Consider the following 21,093-nt stretch of genomic DNA (forward strand, 5'->3'; position numbering starts at 1 on the left):
GATCACTCAACTCCGATGGCATCTTCCACTGTATACAGGTGATTAACAGCAGTAAATCTCTGACATGGTTTACAGTAAAGGTCAAACAAGGGGCAGAGCCAAGTGAAAACCACTGAAGGGGCGGAGCTAAGTAAACGTGTGCCTCAAGCAGTGTGACATTTCTTGATTACCACGGCACTTAAAGCTTTACATAGTTCTAATACTTGAAGAGGTTTAAAAGCCCACATAAAAAGTGTGGAGAGGGCCTCCCTGGTGGCGCAGTGGTTGAGAGTCCGCCTGCCGATGCAGGGGACACGGGTTCGTGCCCCGGTCCGGGAGGATCCCATATGCCGCGGAGCGGCTGGGCCCGTGAGCCATGGCCGCTGAGCCTGCGCATCCGGAGCCTGTGCTCTGCAACGGGAGAGGCCACAACAGTGAGAGGCCCGCGTACCGCAAAAAAAAAAAAAAAAAAAGTGTGGAGAGCACTGGTTAAATACACAGATTCGCAAGCCCTCACCTCTAGGCCTGCTGAATTGGAATTTAAGTTAGTTAGCAGTTCTCGAAAAACCTAGCTGACCGATAGATGAGGGGTCTTTGGGAAACATTTTTTACAAACAGTGCTAGAAAAAGATACTCAACCGTTAGTCATCAGGGAAATGCAAATCAAAGCCATGAGATGCTTCTTTAATGGCCTTTTCAGGATAGCCATTATCAATAATGAAAATAAGTGCTGGCAAGAATGTGGAGAATTTGGAACCTTTGTGTATTGCTGGTGGGAATGTCAAATGGTGTAGCTGTGGTGGGAAACATGGGTGGTTCCTCAAGTATATTTCCAAAAGAATGAAAAACAGACTCAAAGAGATAGTTGTATGCTCATGTGCACAGCACAATAGCCTAGAGGTAGAAACAACAGATAAATGAATAAAATGTGGCATGTGCAGCAGTGGACTATTACTCAGTGTTAAAGAAATGAAATTCTGATACATGCTGCAACATGGATAATCGATGACATGCTAAGTGAAATATGCCAGACACAAAAGGGCAGATATTCCACTTACATAAGGTACTTAGAATAAGGCAAATTCATAGAGACAAAGTAAAATAGTGGCTACCAGGGTCTGGGGGATGGAGGAATGGGGAGTTACTTTTTATTGGATACAGAGTTTCAGTTTAAGATGATGAAAAGGTTTTGGACATAGCTAGTGGTGATGGTTGTACATTAGCGTAATTAACAACCCTGAATTACACACTTCTAAGTTAAAATGGTAAATTATTTTGCCACAATTAAAAAAAAAGGTGAATAAAAGAGCTCAGACTTAAAAAATCAAAAACAATGCTAGAGAAATGAAGGTCATACTGCTAATTTCTTACATGTATGGGTTTTCTCAGTCAGCTCCTTTAGTAAGGAAAGGCATGCTCAAAGCCAGAGGGCACAGAAGATGCCCTACTGCTGTTCACAGACCAGTACAAAACTGCATACTCAGGACTCTTGAGGAAGAATACAGATAACTCCCACTCTTTAAACGTGTGCTATGTTGCCACTGCTGGGTGGGACACAGCAGAGCAAGGTGGGTATGGATTAACTCCCTCTGGTTGCTGAAAACAAATTAACATCATAGTTTCTTCTACCTTGTAAGACGATTGTGCAGAAACAATAAAATCAGAGTAGTGATAAGATAGTCAATGAAATGTCTTCCAAGTTCCCGGTGCTTGCTCTCTCCCACTGGCCACGGCCCTCGGTCTGCACTTGTCCTCCCAGAACACATTCAGATTTTTACCGCCAGGTCTGAGCACAGCATTTGAGTAATCTGTATATCCCATTCTTATCCAAGAAATTCCAAAGTATCTTTACATATCTGTTGTTATATTTTGTAATATAAGATTCTGAAGTCCATTACTGGCTGGAATAATGATTAGAAATTGTTCCGTGTTATTATGTTGCATTCTAACTGTATCTTTACAATAACACTGATGAGTACAATTATTTGCATTTTAGAGGTAAGGAAAACTAAGATACACAAAGTTCAAATGCTTGTTAAGTAGAAGAGCCTAACTTCACAGTTAGCCATATCCTGGACTGAGTCACAGGAGAAGAGAGGCATGGAGAAAGGCTACCAGAACTGGGGATTGGCACAGGCAAACAAGCAACACGGAGGTGGCAAGAATCAGGATACCAAGTGTAGGGACCATCCCAGGATGGATGGCTGCCTCCCTCTGGGGACTGGACTTTTTTCTAAGATGACAGGCATTCAGGGCCAGTATGTTTCTGTCATGTAGGCCAACACACGCCACTCTGCTGCTTCCCTCAGCAAAGGAAGGGTAGCATGTGTGGACCTCATCACAGAGTTTGCTTCACTTGAATATTTTCCAAAAAGACTAATAGTTGGCTATTATTTTCACCTTTGCCCAGTTCCCCTTCTGATTGCTTTCAGGGGCCAATAAAGTCTACAGGTGAATCTGCTAAGGTAATGGTCTATACCAATGGTTCTTGACCTTGACTACACATCAGAATCATCTGGGTGGCTTAGTAAAGCAGACTGGGTCCCACCCCCAGAGTCTGATTCAAAAGGCCTGCTGGTGGGTTTTGAGAATTTACATTTCTAATAAGTTCTCAGGTAATACAGATGCTTCTGTTTGGAACCACAAGAGAACCACTGTTCCATAACTTTCCAGGGACAGTAATGAGCCCATTCAAGACAAGAATTCAATTCCAATTTAATCTATTTATTAAATTAACGTTTCTGTAATAAACACTAGCCACCACTTGAGTCAGGTTTGTTACTGCTGTGATTAGGTTCGCAAATTAGGGACATTCTGCTTACCCCTGCTGGTGTGAATAAAATCATCCTGTCAGTACCTTTCGGCACTTTATAACTTAAAATTCTAAGAAGTTGAGATCTGGGCTTACAATTTGCTATTTAAGAGGCCAGGTCTGGTGCTGACAGTAAAGCCACCATCAAAAGCTGCGTTAAGAACTTCATCCAGGCAGGTTGCTGTGACAAAACTTAAATCCTGCCGGATATTGCCTGGGATTTCTTCAAGGTCTTTCTCATTCCTCTGAGGAATAATGACACGCTTCAATCCCGCTCTGTGTGCTGCCAGCACTTTGTCTTTAATTCCACCTACCTGTAAGGAGAGAAGAACGTTATTAAGGTTTATGATCATCCTCAGGCTGTGAAAGAAACCCTGACCCACCTTTCTTTCACTGCTATTTTAAAACATCCAAATCATCTTCCATTTTGCTACAGCATGAGCTAGCAAAGCCACTAAAAAGGTTAATAGTAAATTCTTTATATTTCAATTAGTATTATATTAAATCCTTTTAATGGAAAATTCTAAATTTTTGACAGGTATGAGCACCTCTTCTGTCCGTGATTCTCTTTTATATTGTCAAGGTTAACATTTATATTCCTTTCTGTACTCACAACAATCTTGTTTATAGGTTGATTCTGAAAAAGCATTACATTATTTTAACCATAAATACCATTCCTACAGAGCTTAGTTGCATGCCAGGATTATTTTCTTGTGTACAGGTTTAAAGCAATGACCTCTGTGCCGTGTGATGAAGAAAACATCTAGGCTCTTGTGGTGGTTTAAAAATATGTCTAAAGTGGTCCCTTAAGAAGGTGAAGTCTAATTCCCCTCCCCTGAATGTGTGCCAGGCTTAGTGATTATAAGAGTGTGGTGGAAGTGATGCTGTGTGACTTTCAAGGTTAAGTCACAAAAAATAAGAGCTTCTGCCTGGATCTCTCTTGGATCTCTTGCCCTGCAGGTAGCTCAGGTAGCCCAGGTGTCTGAGGTCACCCCAGCAGTCCGGGCAACCAGGACCAATCTGCAGTCACGTGAGTGAACCACAACAGAAGCTGATGCCCCGCCGCAGTCAGCCTTCAGTTGACTGCATCCGGGCTGGTATATGACTACATGATGAGAGACCCTGGGCCAGAAGAGCCCAGCTAAGCCTCTCTTAAGTTCCTGCCCCACAGAAACTAAGAATAACAACTGCTGTTTTGGGGTGGTGTGTATGAGTAATAGATAACAGACACAAGTCTCAGTCACACCACCCGGAACACGCGAGCCCTGGAGACAGCCCTCAGAAGCCTGCTCCCACCTGTGGCACCAGACTGGCTGGGCTCTAGGCCTTTCTGCACAGCGGCCATCCTACCACACTTGTCACTCTCTGGCCAGGCTTTTCCTTTATGCTGCTGAACTTTCAATGTAACTTCTTCAGAAAGAGTGTGAGATAAACGGATTCCCTGCACATATGGAAATGTCTATCTTGCATTCACATTTGGTTGACAGTAAGGCTGTGTAAACAAGAATTGATTTAAACCCATTTTCCCTCAGAGTCTTGAAGGTGCTGTGTATCCAGGGTCACGGATGAGAAAGCTTTTTCCTCGGTGATCTGAAAAGTCATGAGGATGCAATCCTTCTTCCTAGTTGGTACAGGCCCTTTCAATCTGAACATAGCCTTAAATTTTAGGAAATGCTCCATTATTTCCTTGACAATTTGTTCTCTTCCATTTTCTCTGTTTAGTTAGATGTTGGATTTGTCAGATTGTTTTTTCTATTATTTTTTTCTGAATAGTTCATCAACCAATTCCTAAAACCATTCTTTTAAATTCAAGAGCTTTGTCTTATCCTCTGTTCTTGAATTACGTTTTCTCCAGACTTAGCAGGTCTTTCTCTTAAATGATGCTGCTTTTCTCCATGTCTCCCATAATAGTTTAAAACTGAAGGCTTACTCAGAGCTGCTGTGGCTTCTCCTCTGCTGGGGGTGGGGAAGCCTTTACCTGTGTGCAATTTGCACTGAGTGCAGGGGACCTAGTGGAAGAACCATTTGTTCTATGGCGATTTCAACGAATCCCCTGGTTTTCATTTCCCACCCCCTTCCTTTTCTCCTGGTATGAACCTTCTAGCAGATTCCTCCTGGGAAGACTGTCTCTACCTCCAATTCTGTTACATCAGCTGGGGACACTTCTATCTTCTAGAAGTTGGCTGAACTATCAGCTGATGGCACCCCACTCATTTTTTTTAACATCTTTATTGGAGTATAATTGCTTTACAATGGTGTGTCCCCCCTCATTTTTGTTTTTTAAATATTTTTCATTAATTTATTTTTGGCTGCATTGGGTCTTCGTTGCTGTGTGTGGGCTTTCTCTAGTTGCAGCGAGCGGGGGCTGCTCTTCGTTGCGGTGCGCGGGCTTCTCATTGCAGTGGCTTCTCTTGTTGCGGAGTACAGGCTCTAGGTGCGTGGGCTTCAGTAGTTGTGGCACGCAGGCTCAGTAGTTGTGGCTCACGGGCTCTAGAGCGCAGGCTCAGTAGTTGTGGCTCACGGGTTTAGTTGCTCCGCGGCATGTGGGATCTTCCCAGACCAGGACTCAAACCCGTGTCCCCTGCGTTGGCAGGCGGATTCTTAACCACTGCGCCACGGGGGAAGTCCTCCCCCCTCATTTTTGACTGTTATAATTTATTCCCTTTGTTCCTTGCTTAGCTTACCATTTTGAACTAGGAAACTGAAGAGTTTATGATAGTCAGTAAAGCACTTGCTTATTTCCTTTCAGTAGTACAGCTAGTATCAACCACTACTGTCACTAGAAATGCAGTAGTTCTGGGGTAAGGTAAAGAAAAGAGATCGACATTCCTACTGAGTATAGATATCCAGTTATATCATAGTAAATAAGGTTTAGAATATGACTTTCTGGTTGAATTAAATTTAAAAAATCAGGGAACTGAAAGCATTTTTTGTGATCCTAATTGGTGATTCTATGACCTACTTTCACCATAACCTCATAAAATAAAGGCGTTCTCATAATAAAGAACATTCCTTTTATTCTCATTTTGCTACTGAACCCACCAAAACTTTATTGTATTCTGGTACTGCTAACTAATGACTTAAACTTCTAAATGATCTCTCAAGTTCTATGCATTTTTCAGTGTTCTTATAAGTAGTTATGATATAGGCTGGAGCCCTAAAGCCTCATTATGTACAGAACTTTTTCAAAATTTAGCAATTAGGCATGGTTAGTCTTTACTACAATTTCCATTTTATACTACTTCTTTTCTATATATTTTTTAATCAATCTATCAATTACAGTAATCTAAATTATCTATAGGCGGATAGGAGGTCTCACAGGAATTCCAAAAGGTGAGAATTGGGCTTAAAGTTTAAAAATAGCTACCATCCTATTTTATACACATGCCATATATTTAACAATTTGTTAACTAGAACAAAGCCTCAGATCTTCACCTGAACAGCTGATATTTCTGGTGACCAGACTGATATTTTTTTCTGTAAGCAAGTCTTCTTTTTTAGTAGAAGGGAAAACATGGGGGAAATTGTCAGTTTTTCCTTTATTTGATCAAAATTTAAAAATCTGAATTACAGATATAAAAATTTAATATGTGTTTAAAACTAAGCTATTCATAGGAAGAAGGCAAACCACTATTAATTTAGATTTTAAAATACTATTAATAAAAATTTTAAATTAAAAAATTTAAAAACATATAAATAGGTTTCTTCATACATACTGGAAGAACAAGACCTCGCAGTGTGATTTCACCAGTCATGGCTACATCTGAACACACCAGCCGCCCACTAAAAAGTGAGGCGAGACAGGTTGCTATAGTAACTCCAGCAGATGGTCCATCTTTTGTGACAGCTCCAGCTGGGAAGTGCAGATGGATGTCTGTGTTCTCAAGAAGATCAAAACTTCCAGAAGCTTTAAAAAAGGAAAAAAGGATTTTGATGTAGAAAAATTAAACCTGTTTTCTTTTTCTCCGAAAAAAGAAAATCAAAGAGATGAAAATGAATGTTTTGGGTAGATAAATCCTTCAAACTATTAATGGGCAGTATAAGTAAAGTGGGGGTCTGGAAGAACAGATTCATTCTATTCCAAGTAGCAGGAAAAACAAAACAAACCCTTGGAGTCAGTTTCCAGCTCAGGTTCCAGTCAGTCAAACAGTCCTCAACTGGGAACTAGAATTTCCACGGGAATTCAAAAGCAAAGGTCTGTGCTTTAAGGGGTAACTGGATCTGTCTCTGAACTGTGGGATGCCTCCTGGGTCAGGATCCCAAGGCTCTCCTTTGCCTGCAGCTGCACCCCCCGCCCCCACTCCCTGGGGTGGGTCGCTCACCATTGGTCAGATGGTATTTCTTGGCGTTGCTGCGGAGCCAGCTGATAGCCAGGTGGGCAGACTCCTTCATGACGTCTCCCAGCTGGCCGGTCAGAGTTAACTGGCCTTCGCCATCCATCCGACTCGCCTCCACGAACATGATTTCCCCACCTAAGGGAGTCCAAGCCAAACCGATCGCCACTCCTGGTTGACTCAGACGCTCAGACACCTTGAGAGAAAGAAGGAAAATGATCAGTAAGGCCAACAAGAGCTGAATTCTTTTCAGGCTGACCTAATCACAAGCGTTGGCTCTTCCTCAGAGGGCTTAAGCTTAAGCTGCACCTCAAAGTATTTATTACTGCACATGACTTGGAGTCACATAGGGCTTTTTTGCCAAGAGAGACTTTGGCATTTATCAGAAACAATTTTACCTTAAAGTATGTGTGAATGACTTTGATACTTAAGCACCACATCTAGTTACACATGCCCTAATTTTCAAGGAACAAACGCAATCGTTTTATCTATCTCAATGCTTTTATTAGCCTGCATATTTGAAAACACTACAGCACCGAACTTCATTTTAGGCAATCATGAATTTGCTTCTGGAAGTAGAAACGCTCTTTTCAACATACTTTTGAGAAGTGTTAGCTCCAGAGGCCAAGGTATATATTAAAACCCCTGGATCTTACTTCCCCAACACTCATCTTTACTTTATTGCTGCAGAGACACTACAAAATGCTACTTCACTATGTCCTGGATCCTTTCTGTGTGCTCGGAGGCCCACTGTGCTGCCTCACTTCCATATTAAACTGATTGTGTCACTCACTGGTGATTACAAGCCAAATAGGTTAACACATCCAAGTTATGAAAACATATCAAAAGTAACAGTTGAAAAACAGTCATGTTAACTTTTATCGCACACTCTGAGCCTCCAAATTTCTTATCCTATAGAAGTTATCCATGTTAGAGGAACTGGGCACAATATGTCAACCCAGCACTAATGCAATCATGAGATTTTTCCACCGAGAGGTAACTTTCTCACTTAGGAGCAGCCTGAGTTTCTGGTTAAAGGGCTGGGTGGCTGATGCTTACTTCTTTTCCAAGGGGCTTAGATGCTGAAAATCCTGATTTTAAATGGATGTGTGACATCCATTGAAGCTATTGGGCACTTATTTTTAGTAGTAAACATAAAAGCCTATTTTTAAAGTTGGTTTTATATTTAAAATTTTAATTTTATATTTAATGACATGTTAGAGACTGGGAAGGCCAGTTTGCATCGCTGGCTGAGCTGACACTGTGCACCATGGATTTCACCTTCCCTCAGCTTTGCATTTGCCCTGTTTTGTATCTATCTGAGGAGAAAGACGCAAAAGATCAATATGCAAAAGATCAGTACTATTTAAGGAAAACATAGAAACAACTATTTATAAAAGTGTTCATGAGGCTTCTTCTTGCTAATATAAAATCAATTCTCTATACCTGAACAACATCTACTTTGGGTGGGAACGTGTCAGGGGTTCCTGTTTTTACTGCACGGCTCTTTTCTAGGACTGACTGAACCAGTCCTAAAGAATTATCCTCAATATACTCAATCCTGTGCTGATTTAACAGAAAAAGCCATATAGCACAACTTCATTAGCTATAATGAGAACAATCCCTTTTTTTTTAACAGCTAAATCCTCAAAACTCATTTTGTCAGAATAATACCAAACATGTCCCCAAAGAATCAGAAGTAGGATTCATGTTGATTACCACATTGCTTCAAGAAACCAAGCCAGTTTCCAACACTCTCCATCTGCTGGAGAGTCGTGATGCTCTGGGTAAAAGTAACCGGTCCGTTGTTCATTGAAAGGACAGGGGGTAGATAAGTACACGTGACCAAACCAAAACCATCCAGGCTCGTAATCACTTTATTCTAACTTGACGGTAAGTGCTGAAATATTAACCTGAAGATGGGACCAGTGACAAATCTGTGTAACTCAACAACAACATACACGGGTGGGAGAACTGAGGGCAGGAGTTACTATCAAACCTAGAGTCTCGTGATCAGGCTAATAGCAGTTATCTAAGAAGTAACGAATCTGTAATTCTTAGACTTGGAGTCATATTCTTCAAAGCCATGTGTTCTGAAATTGTAACAATTCTCTTAACAACCAAGCATCCAGTTTCTATGTATTTTTCCCTCAGAAATAATGAGTGCAAGTAAATATGAATTTAAAAGATAAGATATATGCTCTTCCTTGCTCCTGCATGCAGTTTCCCAGCCATCTTAAACCCTTTATACAGAACAATTTATATTTTACAGACTTCCCTAACAAGTGATTCAACACAATAATTTCAAAACTATGTTTATCTACTGGCACTTTTCTACCAGTTTCTAATTCCATTACTGGTTTGTGGAATCATCAATTATATTAGCCAAGACAGGCCTAGGCTTGATGCTTAGAACGTTTTTCCCTCTAAATGTCAAAGTGGAACAGGAGTATCTCAAGTTCACTTCTGTCATTCAATTTCCCTTGAAACTGGTGCTTCAAGTTTCCTTTATCTGTTAACTAAATCTTGTTCAAAGAAATGGTCATTTTCTTCTGTAATAATTCTATCAATCATGTAAATATGCAGACTGAGGAAGTGTTTAAAATATTTAATGAAAAACCTAATTAATAATAGGATATGTCTTATAAAGTATGACTGCATTCTGAACACTTCAATGATAGCAGTGTTTAAGGAGCATTTGAGCATCTAATCATTGCCAATTTCTCACTGTTCTTTCCTCTCGATTAACTTAAAATAGTGATATTTAGTGATACTTGACTGAAATAGTAAATACGTACAACTCTTTGTGACCCTTCCAAACCTAGACCAACACTTATAGTTTCAATACCTTGTTATTTACTGCTGCAGCCATCAGAGGGACTAAGAGTTTTACCTTCATCCAATGGTGCTTTACTGGCAACGGGAGCCTGGCTCCATCATGGATCATAGGGATATCAAGTGAAAACCTCAGAGCGGTGACAGACTACCTACCTAACCACATCAGATAAGGGGCCGCTTACCCCCCAGCACAGGGAGTGCAACAAGACCATCTAGCCAGTGCCTGTATCTACAGAGAGCCCTGCAGAGGCAAGGGTCCATGTCTGCGGAGTTGGGACAGCTGTCACAGGAGAGACTGAGCGGTCTTAAAGTCTGCTGGGCGGAAAAGGGCCAGGAAGCCTTTTCACAGCAGAGAGGCCAGCAGGTGCCAAGGACTCAAGACAGGAATAATACTGTGGGCCTTCTCGCCAGGGACAGGCACAGTGCCTCGCAAAACCTGAGCTGTCAGATGGCTGCGGTATGTGTGCAGGTTCCTGCCTCAGTAACGCTTACACCACACGCTGGTTTGTTTTCTATAGCTCGCACAGCATTTTTTATGCTCCCGCCAGGGTTGTCACCACAGCGGCTCTCCATCTGCCAACTTCTTTAAAGTCTGTGTAGGAATATTTGATTTTTCCAGTTGTGAACTTGTTTGCTTTGGAGGGGTGCCGGGGTCAGTCACCGTCACCTCTGGAAGCTGCGCGACACAGCCCCGGTCTGGCGCAGCACCGGCGCTGCTGAGAGCAAGCTGCTTGCAGGCCCTTCCAGTAAGGCCTTTCCTTGGTACAACCGGCTGGTAGTGGGCCAGGCTGAGTGCAGCATCGGTGCTGTCCTAACAGGGGCGTGGGGCACAGCAGGTCTGAATGGAGAGGGAGGAAGAAGGAATTTACTACCATGACTCTTTGGGCATTTCGTTAGTGTTTATACACCTTGCTCATTTCTAGCACCTGCTTTTGTCTGTCTGAAAGGCAAGCACACTGATGGAATCTCCTGGAATTCACCTGTGGATGCATTCTATCCAGGACGTTTTTTAAAATCTGCATGTCTAGTCTCTTCTTCCCTTTATTACTATTTTTTCTAAGGGCAGTGACCTTTGCATAAGGACTTTTTGTCCACCACTGAGGCTTTCATACAAACTATGAATGGAGTCAGGAATACTCAGATGACACATTCTCAGGATTAGCAGACTGGACAAAACATAGACGCTCGTGGCTTGGATGACTGGTTTTCTGAGGCTGAAAATCAAATTTATCCTGGAAAGACTAGAGTTTATGTGTTCTTCTGATTGTGTCACCACACCTGCAGTCTATGAGATTGATGGTTACCCCCAGAGATACAGAGGAACTCTATATGTTGGGTTTTTTTTTGGGGGGGTGGGGGTGTCAACTGCAGGATTGTATTATATTTATATAATGTATCTAATTATGTATATATATCTAATATGCAGATAATATACATGTGTGTGTGTATATATGTATCTCATAATGTGGAGGCTTCTCCTGGCTTCACTAGGATGAAAATGAAAATTATAAGATTCTCATCTCCCCCCAAAGAGGTTCATGTAATCAGTAAAAGTAACTGCAACCCAGTTTACCATTATTAATGGCAATCTCCTAACTGACCAGATCAAATGAGACTCAATAGCTGCGTCCCTCCTAAACCCTCCATGCCGGGACCCGGGCCTGCCTCTGAGGAGGTGTTCTGAGAAGCAGTCAGGGAGAATGACGTCTCGGCTGCCCCAGACACGGGCACCCACCCCACCCTCCCCCACTCTCTCTCTCTCATAATGCAGGGAGATCTGGTATTTTGTAAAAGTGGGTGTTTAACTGATCTTGCTTCTTTAGGAAACTTTATTGTATCTGAAAAGGTGACTTATGAGACTGTTCCTAAATATGAAATCTAGACAAAGTTTCAGGAACTCATTTTTCAGCCTGTTGAGAGAATTCTAAACGGATATAACACCGGTAAAAGTGTGCCTTCTTATCTTTCTTCCTTACTGTTAGTTTGCTAGGTCAGTAACATTTTTGGTACTAATGTATGTTTGCAGACTCATCTTCAATGAAAATAAAGCACAGTAAGGGGTGGTATAGGTTATTAAAGCAAATATAAAATTAGGGTTATAATAAAAATAGTAGGGACTTCTACTTTTGTGACTGGGCATAGGTCTGTTTGTTCTTAGGGTGTATGGTGGTTGCAGGAACCAGTGTTTGTTTGTTTTTTTAGCATGTACCGGGCACTATGGTGGGTGCCTTATATACATTAACTCACCAAATTCTAAAAACTATCTAACACCTATATATAATCTGCCCCCCACCCCATGCATCGGATGAGGCCAGCACGGCCGAGGAGGCGGGGCTCATCACGCTGAGTGTTCATCACGCTAACCCTGCTTATGGCAGCCGGCTCCCCATCTTCATTCTCTGCTCACTGCCTTCTACAGTCAAACCCACTCTCTCCTTCCTGACCACCCTGAGTCCCGCCATCACCCTGGGTTTCTTCAGGGAGTACCTGAGACCCGAGCAAGCTGGCTTCTCTGTCTCTAAGCACGCCCTTAACCCCAAAACCACGCTTCTCACCCTCACCCAGCCCCCTTTTCCCAGTCCTTATTGCCAACAGAAGCCATACGACCTCTGAAACCTGAATTTAACCACCCCCTTCCCTGACCGCCACTTTTTCATCCTTCTAGCTCACTTGTACTCAAGACCATCAACTCCACCTCCTTCACGTTATACACCAGCTCTGTCCCGGCTCTACTGCTCTCCTTGTGCACGAAGACGCCTCTGTTCCAGCGTCATCATCTTTTCCGTGTAATTACTCAACACTCTCAGCCCCCTTTCTCCATCATACCCGCCACAGGGGACCCTCTTCCTCCACACCGGGGACCCCACCGCGCCGCATTACCCCGAAGACTCTGCCCCTGTGGTACCACCTCTCTCTCCAGCAACCTCAGTCTGACTCTCTCTACTGGACTATTCTGACCAGCAAACAGGCTGCCATTTGTGACCACTCTCCCTTTGACCTCCATCCTCCCTTCTAGCCACCTCACTTCCCTGCAGTCGTTCACAGCCAAGCTTCTGAAAGAGCTGCCTGCCAACCACTTCTACTTCCCCACCTTCCATTCCCTCTTCAACACACTCCCACCACTCCCTGTGAGCCCACTGTGTCAAGGTCACCTACAACCTCCAGGCTGTCGAATCCAGTACACAGACAGCAAACACGCCTGCATGTTCCCCCTTCTTGAGACAGTCTCCGCCTTTGTTTTCATGGCGGCACAACATCCTTGTTTTGCTCTTACCTGACTGCCTGTTCCTTCTTAGTTTCTCTCTGTCTGTTCCGAGGGCTCCTCTTCCCCTACGTGACCCTCAGGGTTCAGGGCGTGCTCCTAGGCTCCCTGCTCTTTACTCCGTACCCTTTTCCTTTGGTGATCTCAACATTCCCAGGACTTTAAAAATCCTCTGTTTTCTAACAACTCTATAATTTATATCTCCCATTCCGAAACAGAGTACTATAGTTGGTAAGAATAGAAATGAAAATCTGAGGTAGAGCAGGTATGCCTTTTTGTTAAACTGCTGTACTTCAAGCAATTCTCTTTTAGCAGGAAAGGGCAGGAATTAGCTTGGCTGCAGGGTATTATAGGAGAGTGGAAAGAATACTGGACTTGAGTTGGCTGATCTGAGTTTAAAGACTGGCCTCACTAATTGCACCTTAGGTGAATTTGCATGATTCATTTAATTTCCTTAAGCTCTTTCCCTGTGTGTAAAATGGACGACCCCTAGCACAGTGATGGACCTTGTGGACAATAAAGAAATGTTCCATAAAATCTTAATTTCACGGATGCAAAAGCTGAGGCAGAGAGTGGTGATATAATTTGGGGCTGATGGTCATTAGACCACTAAAGGTAGAGAAAGAAACCCCTGGCACCAGGGTAAATTCTCTCAACTGTGGAAAATATGAACAAAATGTTCCAAACTCCCAGATACCAGACCTTCTATTCTAAGATGCTATTTATAGAAGGGAAAATGGCTACCGGATTCATACTGGTCAAAGTGTTCATATGTAATAGCTCAGATGCTACAAAGAAAATAAAATAGTTTTTGCAGTGATATCAAACAGAGCTATTAAGCAGTGTTTATAAAATTTCTCTTTTCTGTCCTTTGGCTCTTTCTCTGCCAAAGCTCCAAGAATGTCAGCAATGCTTCCAAACCTAACAGGAGCAGTCACGGCTGGGAGAGAAGGGTCTGTGCAACAGAAACACGCATCCATCTTTTGTTTTTATCAACTGCTCTGGTGTAAATTCCCAAAGAATGGCTGGCATGTACTGCTCTGGAAAGCCAAGAGAAAAAAGCCCGCCGGACATGCAGGAGCAGAACCTGTTTCCACTGTCACTCACAGAATCACTGGGTTCACTCGGAACAGGAAAGCAGCTTTGGCCCGCGTTCTCAACCAAAACAAGTTTTGCTCCACTTCTTTCAACACTTGAAAATTTAAATCCATCCACAGTATCTTAAGAATTCAAATAACCAAAATAATGTTTCTGATTCTATCGTTCAGGACCAGGTTTACTGCCAACAGTAAACGCGTTCTATTCTTGTAGCTGAGAGCTTTGCAGCACTAAATGACTAGCTCAGAGTTTAAGAAAATAAACAAGATGGGTTTGGGGACTACTTCTCCTCTTCTCAGTTTTAAGACTTCAGGAAAATCATGTTTACTGGCAGTGATTTCAAATGCTGGATGGAGAGATTATCTTCTGCATAATTCACCAGATATATCTTCTGAAAACCTTTTTTCCTTTACACAGACAAGGTGATGGTAAAGCTTCTGAAGAAAGATGTTAATAAGTTCAGTAGTAAGATACATACTCTTTCTAGTAAATGCCCCAGGAAAGCTCATATAAGCATCCTATAAAATATATCACAATACCTCAGCAGTCACAGCTTCCTTTGGTGATCTCAACATTCCCAGGACTTTAAAAATCCTCTATTTTCTAACAACTCTATAATTTATATCTCCCATTCCAAAACAGAGTACTATAGTTGGTAAGAATAGACCGACACCTATTTCTATCCAGCTCCCTCGACTCAGTCCTGCTCCCAAGGCCTTTATGGCTCTGCGTTCCGCTATGAGGGAGAGTTAGGGGAGAGAGATGGAAATAGGGCTGGACTTGCATGTCGGTTTAACTCGAAAGGAACTAGTAATAACAATGAAAGAACAGATCCTGAAAGATGTCATCTGGTCTGCACTAGAGCAGCCTGAAGCTAAAGCCAGGCTCATGTCTTCAGGTATTCTGTACTGGGTTGTTTCCTTCCCTCATCCCTCCAAGTCTTTGATAGCACAAAGAAATACTTAATTAAAGCACATACAATAGGAATATAGAATTTCTAAGGAGGAAAGTCAGAGAAAGTCAGAGACACTGTTCTTAAAATGGAACTGGATGCAAAGAATAAGATCAGACTGGGTTTCCAAAAGAGGATCTGGCCAGGGTCTCTGGCGCTCTGCAAAAGCCATATCATCACATTAAGCACCAAAACTTAATACCATAGAGAACACAAGTTTCCAATCTTAAGATAAAATTCAGCCTCCCCAAACACCCAAATCTACTTCTCCCCCAATCTATTAGGCAACCAACAGAGTAAACTGGTGGGTATCAACAAAGGAACGAGAATGATCACCTCCATTTCATACATCGGGGGCCCGAGGATGTCTTTCAGAGCGTGGAAGTCAATCAAAATTGGCATTTCAGGTGGTAGGGCCAAGTCGGTAGTGTCACTGATAGATTCGGGTTTTGTATCTTCTACGATGTGTTCTCTGTAACCTGAGAGAAAATTTTATTTAAGAATTCTCAGAGATTTGCAGGTATGAAAATTCATTAGCAGTAAATATCAAACAGAAGCTCAGTGGACTTCTAACCATTCAGTCACCTTTATACCTTTATTAAGGCACAAAAATTCACCTTGTGTACCTGTGGTACACAACAGAAGAATCAGTCTTTCAAGAGCCCCCGAGGGGTGACACAATGCATTGCCCTGTTCATTTACTTTCACTTGTTTGTCCTCCATCTTCCCCCTTTAAAGTGTAAGCCCCAGGAGGGCAGCACCTTGCCTGTCTTCTTTTCAACCACTATATTAAGCCAAGAGCAATGCCTGGCACTGTTCAACTGATGGCCTTTAGAGGCCAGATACTCAAGTGTCAGATGCAGCAGATTACCTTGTACAATTCTCTGTGAAATCAACACAACTCAAACTGTTCAATTCCCTCCTCAGACAAGTTGCATCAGGTGTCCCATTTCCTGACAGCCAACGTGAACTTGGAACTGATAGAACCCCTAGAAGCAATGCCTCTTGTGTAAACACACAGCTCAACTCCAAGGTTATTATTTTCCAATAAAAACAAATATAATTGTCATCGCCAGGGTAAGATAATATGAAGCCTGGCTTGAAATCCCTATAATGATGGACTATTTCCTTTACCTGCCTAAGAGCCCTGGCTGCTGACATCTTGTCGAAGGACTGACTCATTCTGGTTGAGATCAGACAACCAGGGAGCAGGAACCAGCTGCCCTAGGACCACCGTTTCTACTGGTCTTTGTAATTCCAATCTGAGTAAAGAAAAATGTTACTTCAGTCTATAGCCAGAAACCTAAAATGAGTAGAGGTTTAAAAATGTAGGAAAGGGCTTCCCTGGTGGCGCAGTGGTTGAGAGTCCGCCTGCCGATGCAGGGGACACGGGTTCGTGCCCCGGTCCGGAAAGATCCCACGTGCCGCGGAGCGGCTAGGCCCGTGAGCCATGGCCGCTGAGCCTGCGCGTCCGGAGCCTGTGCTCCACAACGGGAGAGGCCACAACAGTGAGAGGTCCGCGTACCGCAAAAAAAAAAAAAAAAAAAAAATGTAGGAAATACCTGGCTCTATTCATCTTCATTCCCTGCTTTTCTTTTTGTTTTACCATAATTCTTCTAGTTCTTGTACTAACTCACAAAGTGCTTTAAAATATTTTTCTTTTATTGCTTTCTTTACAAACACCCTTCCTTCTGGAAATGATTACTGTATATATTAATATACAACACATAATAATTATAAAGTCACCTAAACATTGTATATCCATCTATATTTATTCTAGCTTTGCTATGATTCTTCTATTCCGATATCATGAAGTTAAAGGAATTGCTTTTCACTAACTCCTTTCTTTTCCAAAGTGATTACTGAATATGTTAAATCATATTAGACCTTAATTTTAGATTCCAATGATAACTGGACACATCCTGGGGTGTCCCCAAATGATCCCCGTGTCTCATGGCCTTGCTGTGACCTTCAGGGAAAGGGCTCTCTTGGCCTGCTCTCTTGCCGGGCCTTACAGGGCTCCTCTTTAAGACTGAATCACAAGTGAAAACAGACAACAGTTCAGACTTTTTGCCACTTGCTGGCTATTTGACTTTATGCAAAACATTAAACCTCCCACTACCTATCTCTGCAGGATTCTTGTGAGAATTAAAGAAAAAACCCTTTGCAGACTGCAAAGTGTAATACACACACTGTATCCTAAGTGTGGGTCTTGAGTTATACATAATCTCATAGTCATACCTCTGTAATGTCACTTGATCTTTCAAAGTTTGGCTCAACCAGATTCTAGGAAGTCTTCCCTGATCTTTGCAACTTCTTACAGCACTTACTTATCTGTTTCACTAAACTGAGCAATTCCTGGGTTACTCAGTCGCGTGTAGGAGATCTTCTGTCTGCTGCTCTGTTTGCAGCAACGTCAGTGACCAAGGGTCGGGAGGCACTTAAACCATCAGTTTAGCTACACGTAGATCTCAGAGCGGAACAGAAAGTAGGTGTCATTGCTTAATTAAAATTAATGCACAGAAAAAAAAAAAGCACTACTGGCTAAGGTTACCGTACACTAAAAATGAAGGGCTCTGAAACTCTAGCCGATGCATAGAAGAGGCTGTGACTTTCTTTAGCCTGTTGTGTTTTGTGAAGGGCTTTTCTGAGATCTAATTACTGTTGCCAGCCTGGAATTCACTATCACAGGAGGAAGTAAAGCTGGATGGGTGAAAGCCAATCCACAATTATGTAACCACTGCTTTGGGATATCCCATCCCTTTCCAAGTGGAGGAGTGAATTCAGTGCTTTGAGTACTGAGGGGCTGCGGGTGTGGAGAGCTACTTCTAATGTATTTAGACCTTACAATGCAAAAGATGGCCATTCACTCCAGGCTCTAGGCACAGCAGCTGGGTGATGAAAAATGCAATAAACTTAGAACTAATCTGTGCTTCAAAATGTTCCATCATGGAGCACAAGCCTAGAGAACTAAAGCTCATGTCAAGAAAATGGTGCCAGCTAATCAGGAAAGACAGGCTGGCACTGGGTTTTAAGAACCATCCACTGCACCTTGGGTAACGCAAAGCGAGAGCAAGAGAATGCTGGATTTTCAGAGAATACACGCTCTGATTCCTCACTAAACATCATCTTGCCAACATGCCATTCAAGGAATGAGGCCCAGGTTAGAGCTGAACCCTGAGTCCTCGCACAAGCTTTCAGTACTCAGCTCAGTACTCAGCTCTAGTGCTACGTTCTCCCTAGTCAGAAGGGATCGGCACCAAGAGAAGATAGTGGCAGAATCCCTGGGCCTCATTATGGGCCTTGCCCCAGATCGTAACATTCACACCAGGTGGACTTTTTAAGGCAAGGCAAACAACAACAATAAAAAAAAGTTCAACCTCCCTATAGGACATGGACCCTGTCCCACAAATCCTTCCTGTTGGAACTGCACAGTTAACATTCTTCTTCTGTGCCCTTATCTTTGGGCTAAAACAGTGATTCTTAACAAATGGGTAATAGTCACATGAAAAAATGATTATTTCACCAAGAAGCAAAGAAGTTTAAATGATAAAAACAAGATACATTTTCTGGTTACAAAATTAAAGTAACCAGTAAAGAAGTTTTAAGAAATGGCAAAGTTCAATGGAAAAGACAGTGGAGAGATCTTCTCAAATACTATTGCTTATGAAAATATAAATTGATTCAATCTTTCTGGAAAAGCCATTTGTCAATATACTGAAAGCCTCCTAAATATTCATAATCTCACACCCCGTGATTCTATTGGGTTGGCCAAAAAGTTCCTTCGGCTTTTAAGTAAAAATAAAAGACACGTTTTTCATTTTCACCAAGTATTTTATTAAACGATGTACTCACCGTTTTGTTCCACTACCTTCTGCCATTTTTCAGGCAACATCATAATTCCATCTTCCCAAAACATTTTATCTTTTTGAGCAAAGAACTGTTCCAGGTGCCCTTTACAATCTTCCAGGGAATTGAAATTTTTTCCATTAAGAGGATTTTGTACAGACTGAAATAAATGGAAATCCGAAGGTGTTATGTCTGGTGAATATGGTGGATGAATCAGAACTTCTCAGCCAAGCTGTAACAGTTTTTGCCTGGTCATGAAAGAAATATGTGGTCTTGCGTTACCCTGATGGAAGATTATGCATTTTCTGTTGACTAATTCCAGATACTTTTCTTCAAGTGCTGCTTTCAGTTGGTCTAACTGGGAGCAGTACTTGTTGGAATTAATCGTTTGGTTTTCTGGAAGGAGCTCATAATAGAGGATTCCCTTCCAATCCCACCATATACACAGCATCACCTTCTTTGAAGACTGGTCTTGGTGTGGTTGGTGGTGGCTCATTTCATTTGCCCCACGATCTCTTCCGTTCCACATTATTGTACAGTATCCACTTTTCATCACCCATCATAATCTGTTTTAAAAATGGAACTTTTCGGGCTTCCCTGGTGGCGCAGTGGTTGAGAGTCCGCCTGCCGATGCAGGGGACACGGGTTCGTGCCCCGGTCTGGGAAGATCCCACATGCCGCGGAGCGGCTGGGCCCGTGAGCCATGGCCGCTGAGCCTGCGCGTCCGGAGACTGTGCTCCGCAAGGGGAGAGGCCACAACAGTGAGAGGCCCGCGTACCGCAAAAAAAAAAAAAAGGAACTTTTCATTACGTTTAAGTAGAGAATCGCATGAGGAAATATGGTCGAGAAGGTTTTTTTCGCTTAACTTACATGGAACTCAAACATCAAAGCAATTAACATAACCAAGCTTGTGCAAATGATTTTCAATGCTTGATTTGGATATTTTGAGTATATTGGCTACCTCCCGCGTGGTATAACATTGACTGCTCTCAATTAATGTCTTGATTTCATCGCTATCAACTTCAATTGGTCTACCCAACCATGGAGCTTTGTCCAGTGAGAAATCTCCAGCATGAAAATTCACAAACCACTTTTGACACGTTTGATCAGTCACAGCACCTTCTCCATATACTGCACAAATCTTTTTTTGCATTTCAGTTGCGTTTTTAACTTTCTTGAAATAATAAAGCATAATGTGCCCAAAATGTTGCTTTTCTTCTTCCATTTTCAATATTAAAACGACTACACAAAAATTCCCCAGTTTTGATAAGCTTTTTTTAAAAAATGCACGCTGATATGACAGTTGTCACAATACAGTCTAACAAAATTGCTTTGAATAAAGTTAAAGACAACTCAGCGCTACTAGAAGCATCTTACAGAAAACACCAAATGAACTTTTTGGCCAATCCAATATTTTGAAGGAACCTATCCTTAAGGGCATAACCAAAAGTTTAGACAAATGTTTAGACCACAAATATACTCACGGCAGCACTATCTGTAACAGCAAAAATTAGATCCATTATAAATACGCAACATTAGGAACATGGTTATGTAAACTGTGGTACAGCCACACATCTGATAAAATACTACACAGTCACTAAAACTGTTTCCTAAGTGTTTTTTAAGTGATGCGAGAAAATCCTTTTGAAACAACATCAAATGGAGGAAAGGGGGCGAGTATAAAATTTCATGTGCCATGATTTTTACTAATATAACATGATATAAATGTATACGAGAATGAATGAAATAACATAGTCTAAAATTTTAACACAAGCTATTCCCTGAGTTTATGAGGTTAAGATTACATGATGAGATAGTCAATAAATAAAAGTCTCCAATCCTGGCGCTGGCTTCCTGATTGGCCTTGACAAAAGTTACTTTACCTCTTTGTATCTGGTTTTCCAATCAGTAAAATCATAATAATTATAGTAACCCTCAGAGTTGCTGGGAGAATTTGATAATGCTGAAA

General features: G+C 42.0%; 1 protein-coding gene across 3 annotated transcripts in view; it reads right to left on the reverse strand.

Annotated features, from left to right (window-relative positions):
- Nucleotides 1-2,710: 2,710 nt before the first annotated feature.
- Nucleotides 2,711-21,093, reverse strand: part of LONP2 (lon peptidase 2, peroxisomal) — a gene marked incomplete at its 5' end in the record, with an annotated part of 89,345 nt that continues 70,962 nt past the window's right edge. For 2 of the 3 annotated variants that reach the window (XM_079723898.1, XM_079723896.1), the window contains 4 exons: nucleotides 2,711-3,105; nucleotides 6,508-6,698; nucleotides 7,114-7,321; nucleotides 15,612-15,754. In XM_079723898.1, coding sequence (XP_079580024.1) covers nucleotides 2,884-3,105; nucleotides 6,508-6,698; nucleotides 7,114-7,321; nucleotides 15,612-15,754 — 764 coding nt within the window. In that variant the 3' untranslated portion in view covers nucleotides 2,711-2,883. The remainder of the gene's footprint in view (nucleotides 3,106-6,507; nucleotides 6,699-7,113; nucleotides 7,322-15,611; nucleotides 15,755-21,093) is intronic. The other variant, XM_079723897.1, reaches the window with a different exon arrangement.

This window comes from Hyperoodon ampullatus, assembly GCF_949752795.1.
Source record: "Hyperoodon ampullatus genome assembly, chromosome: 18".
Taxonomy (NCBI): domain Eukaryota; kingdom Metazoa; phylum Chordata; class Mammalia; order Artiodactyla; family Ziphiidae; genus Hyperoodon; species Hyperoodon ampullatus.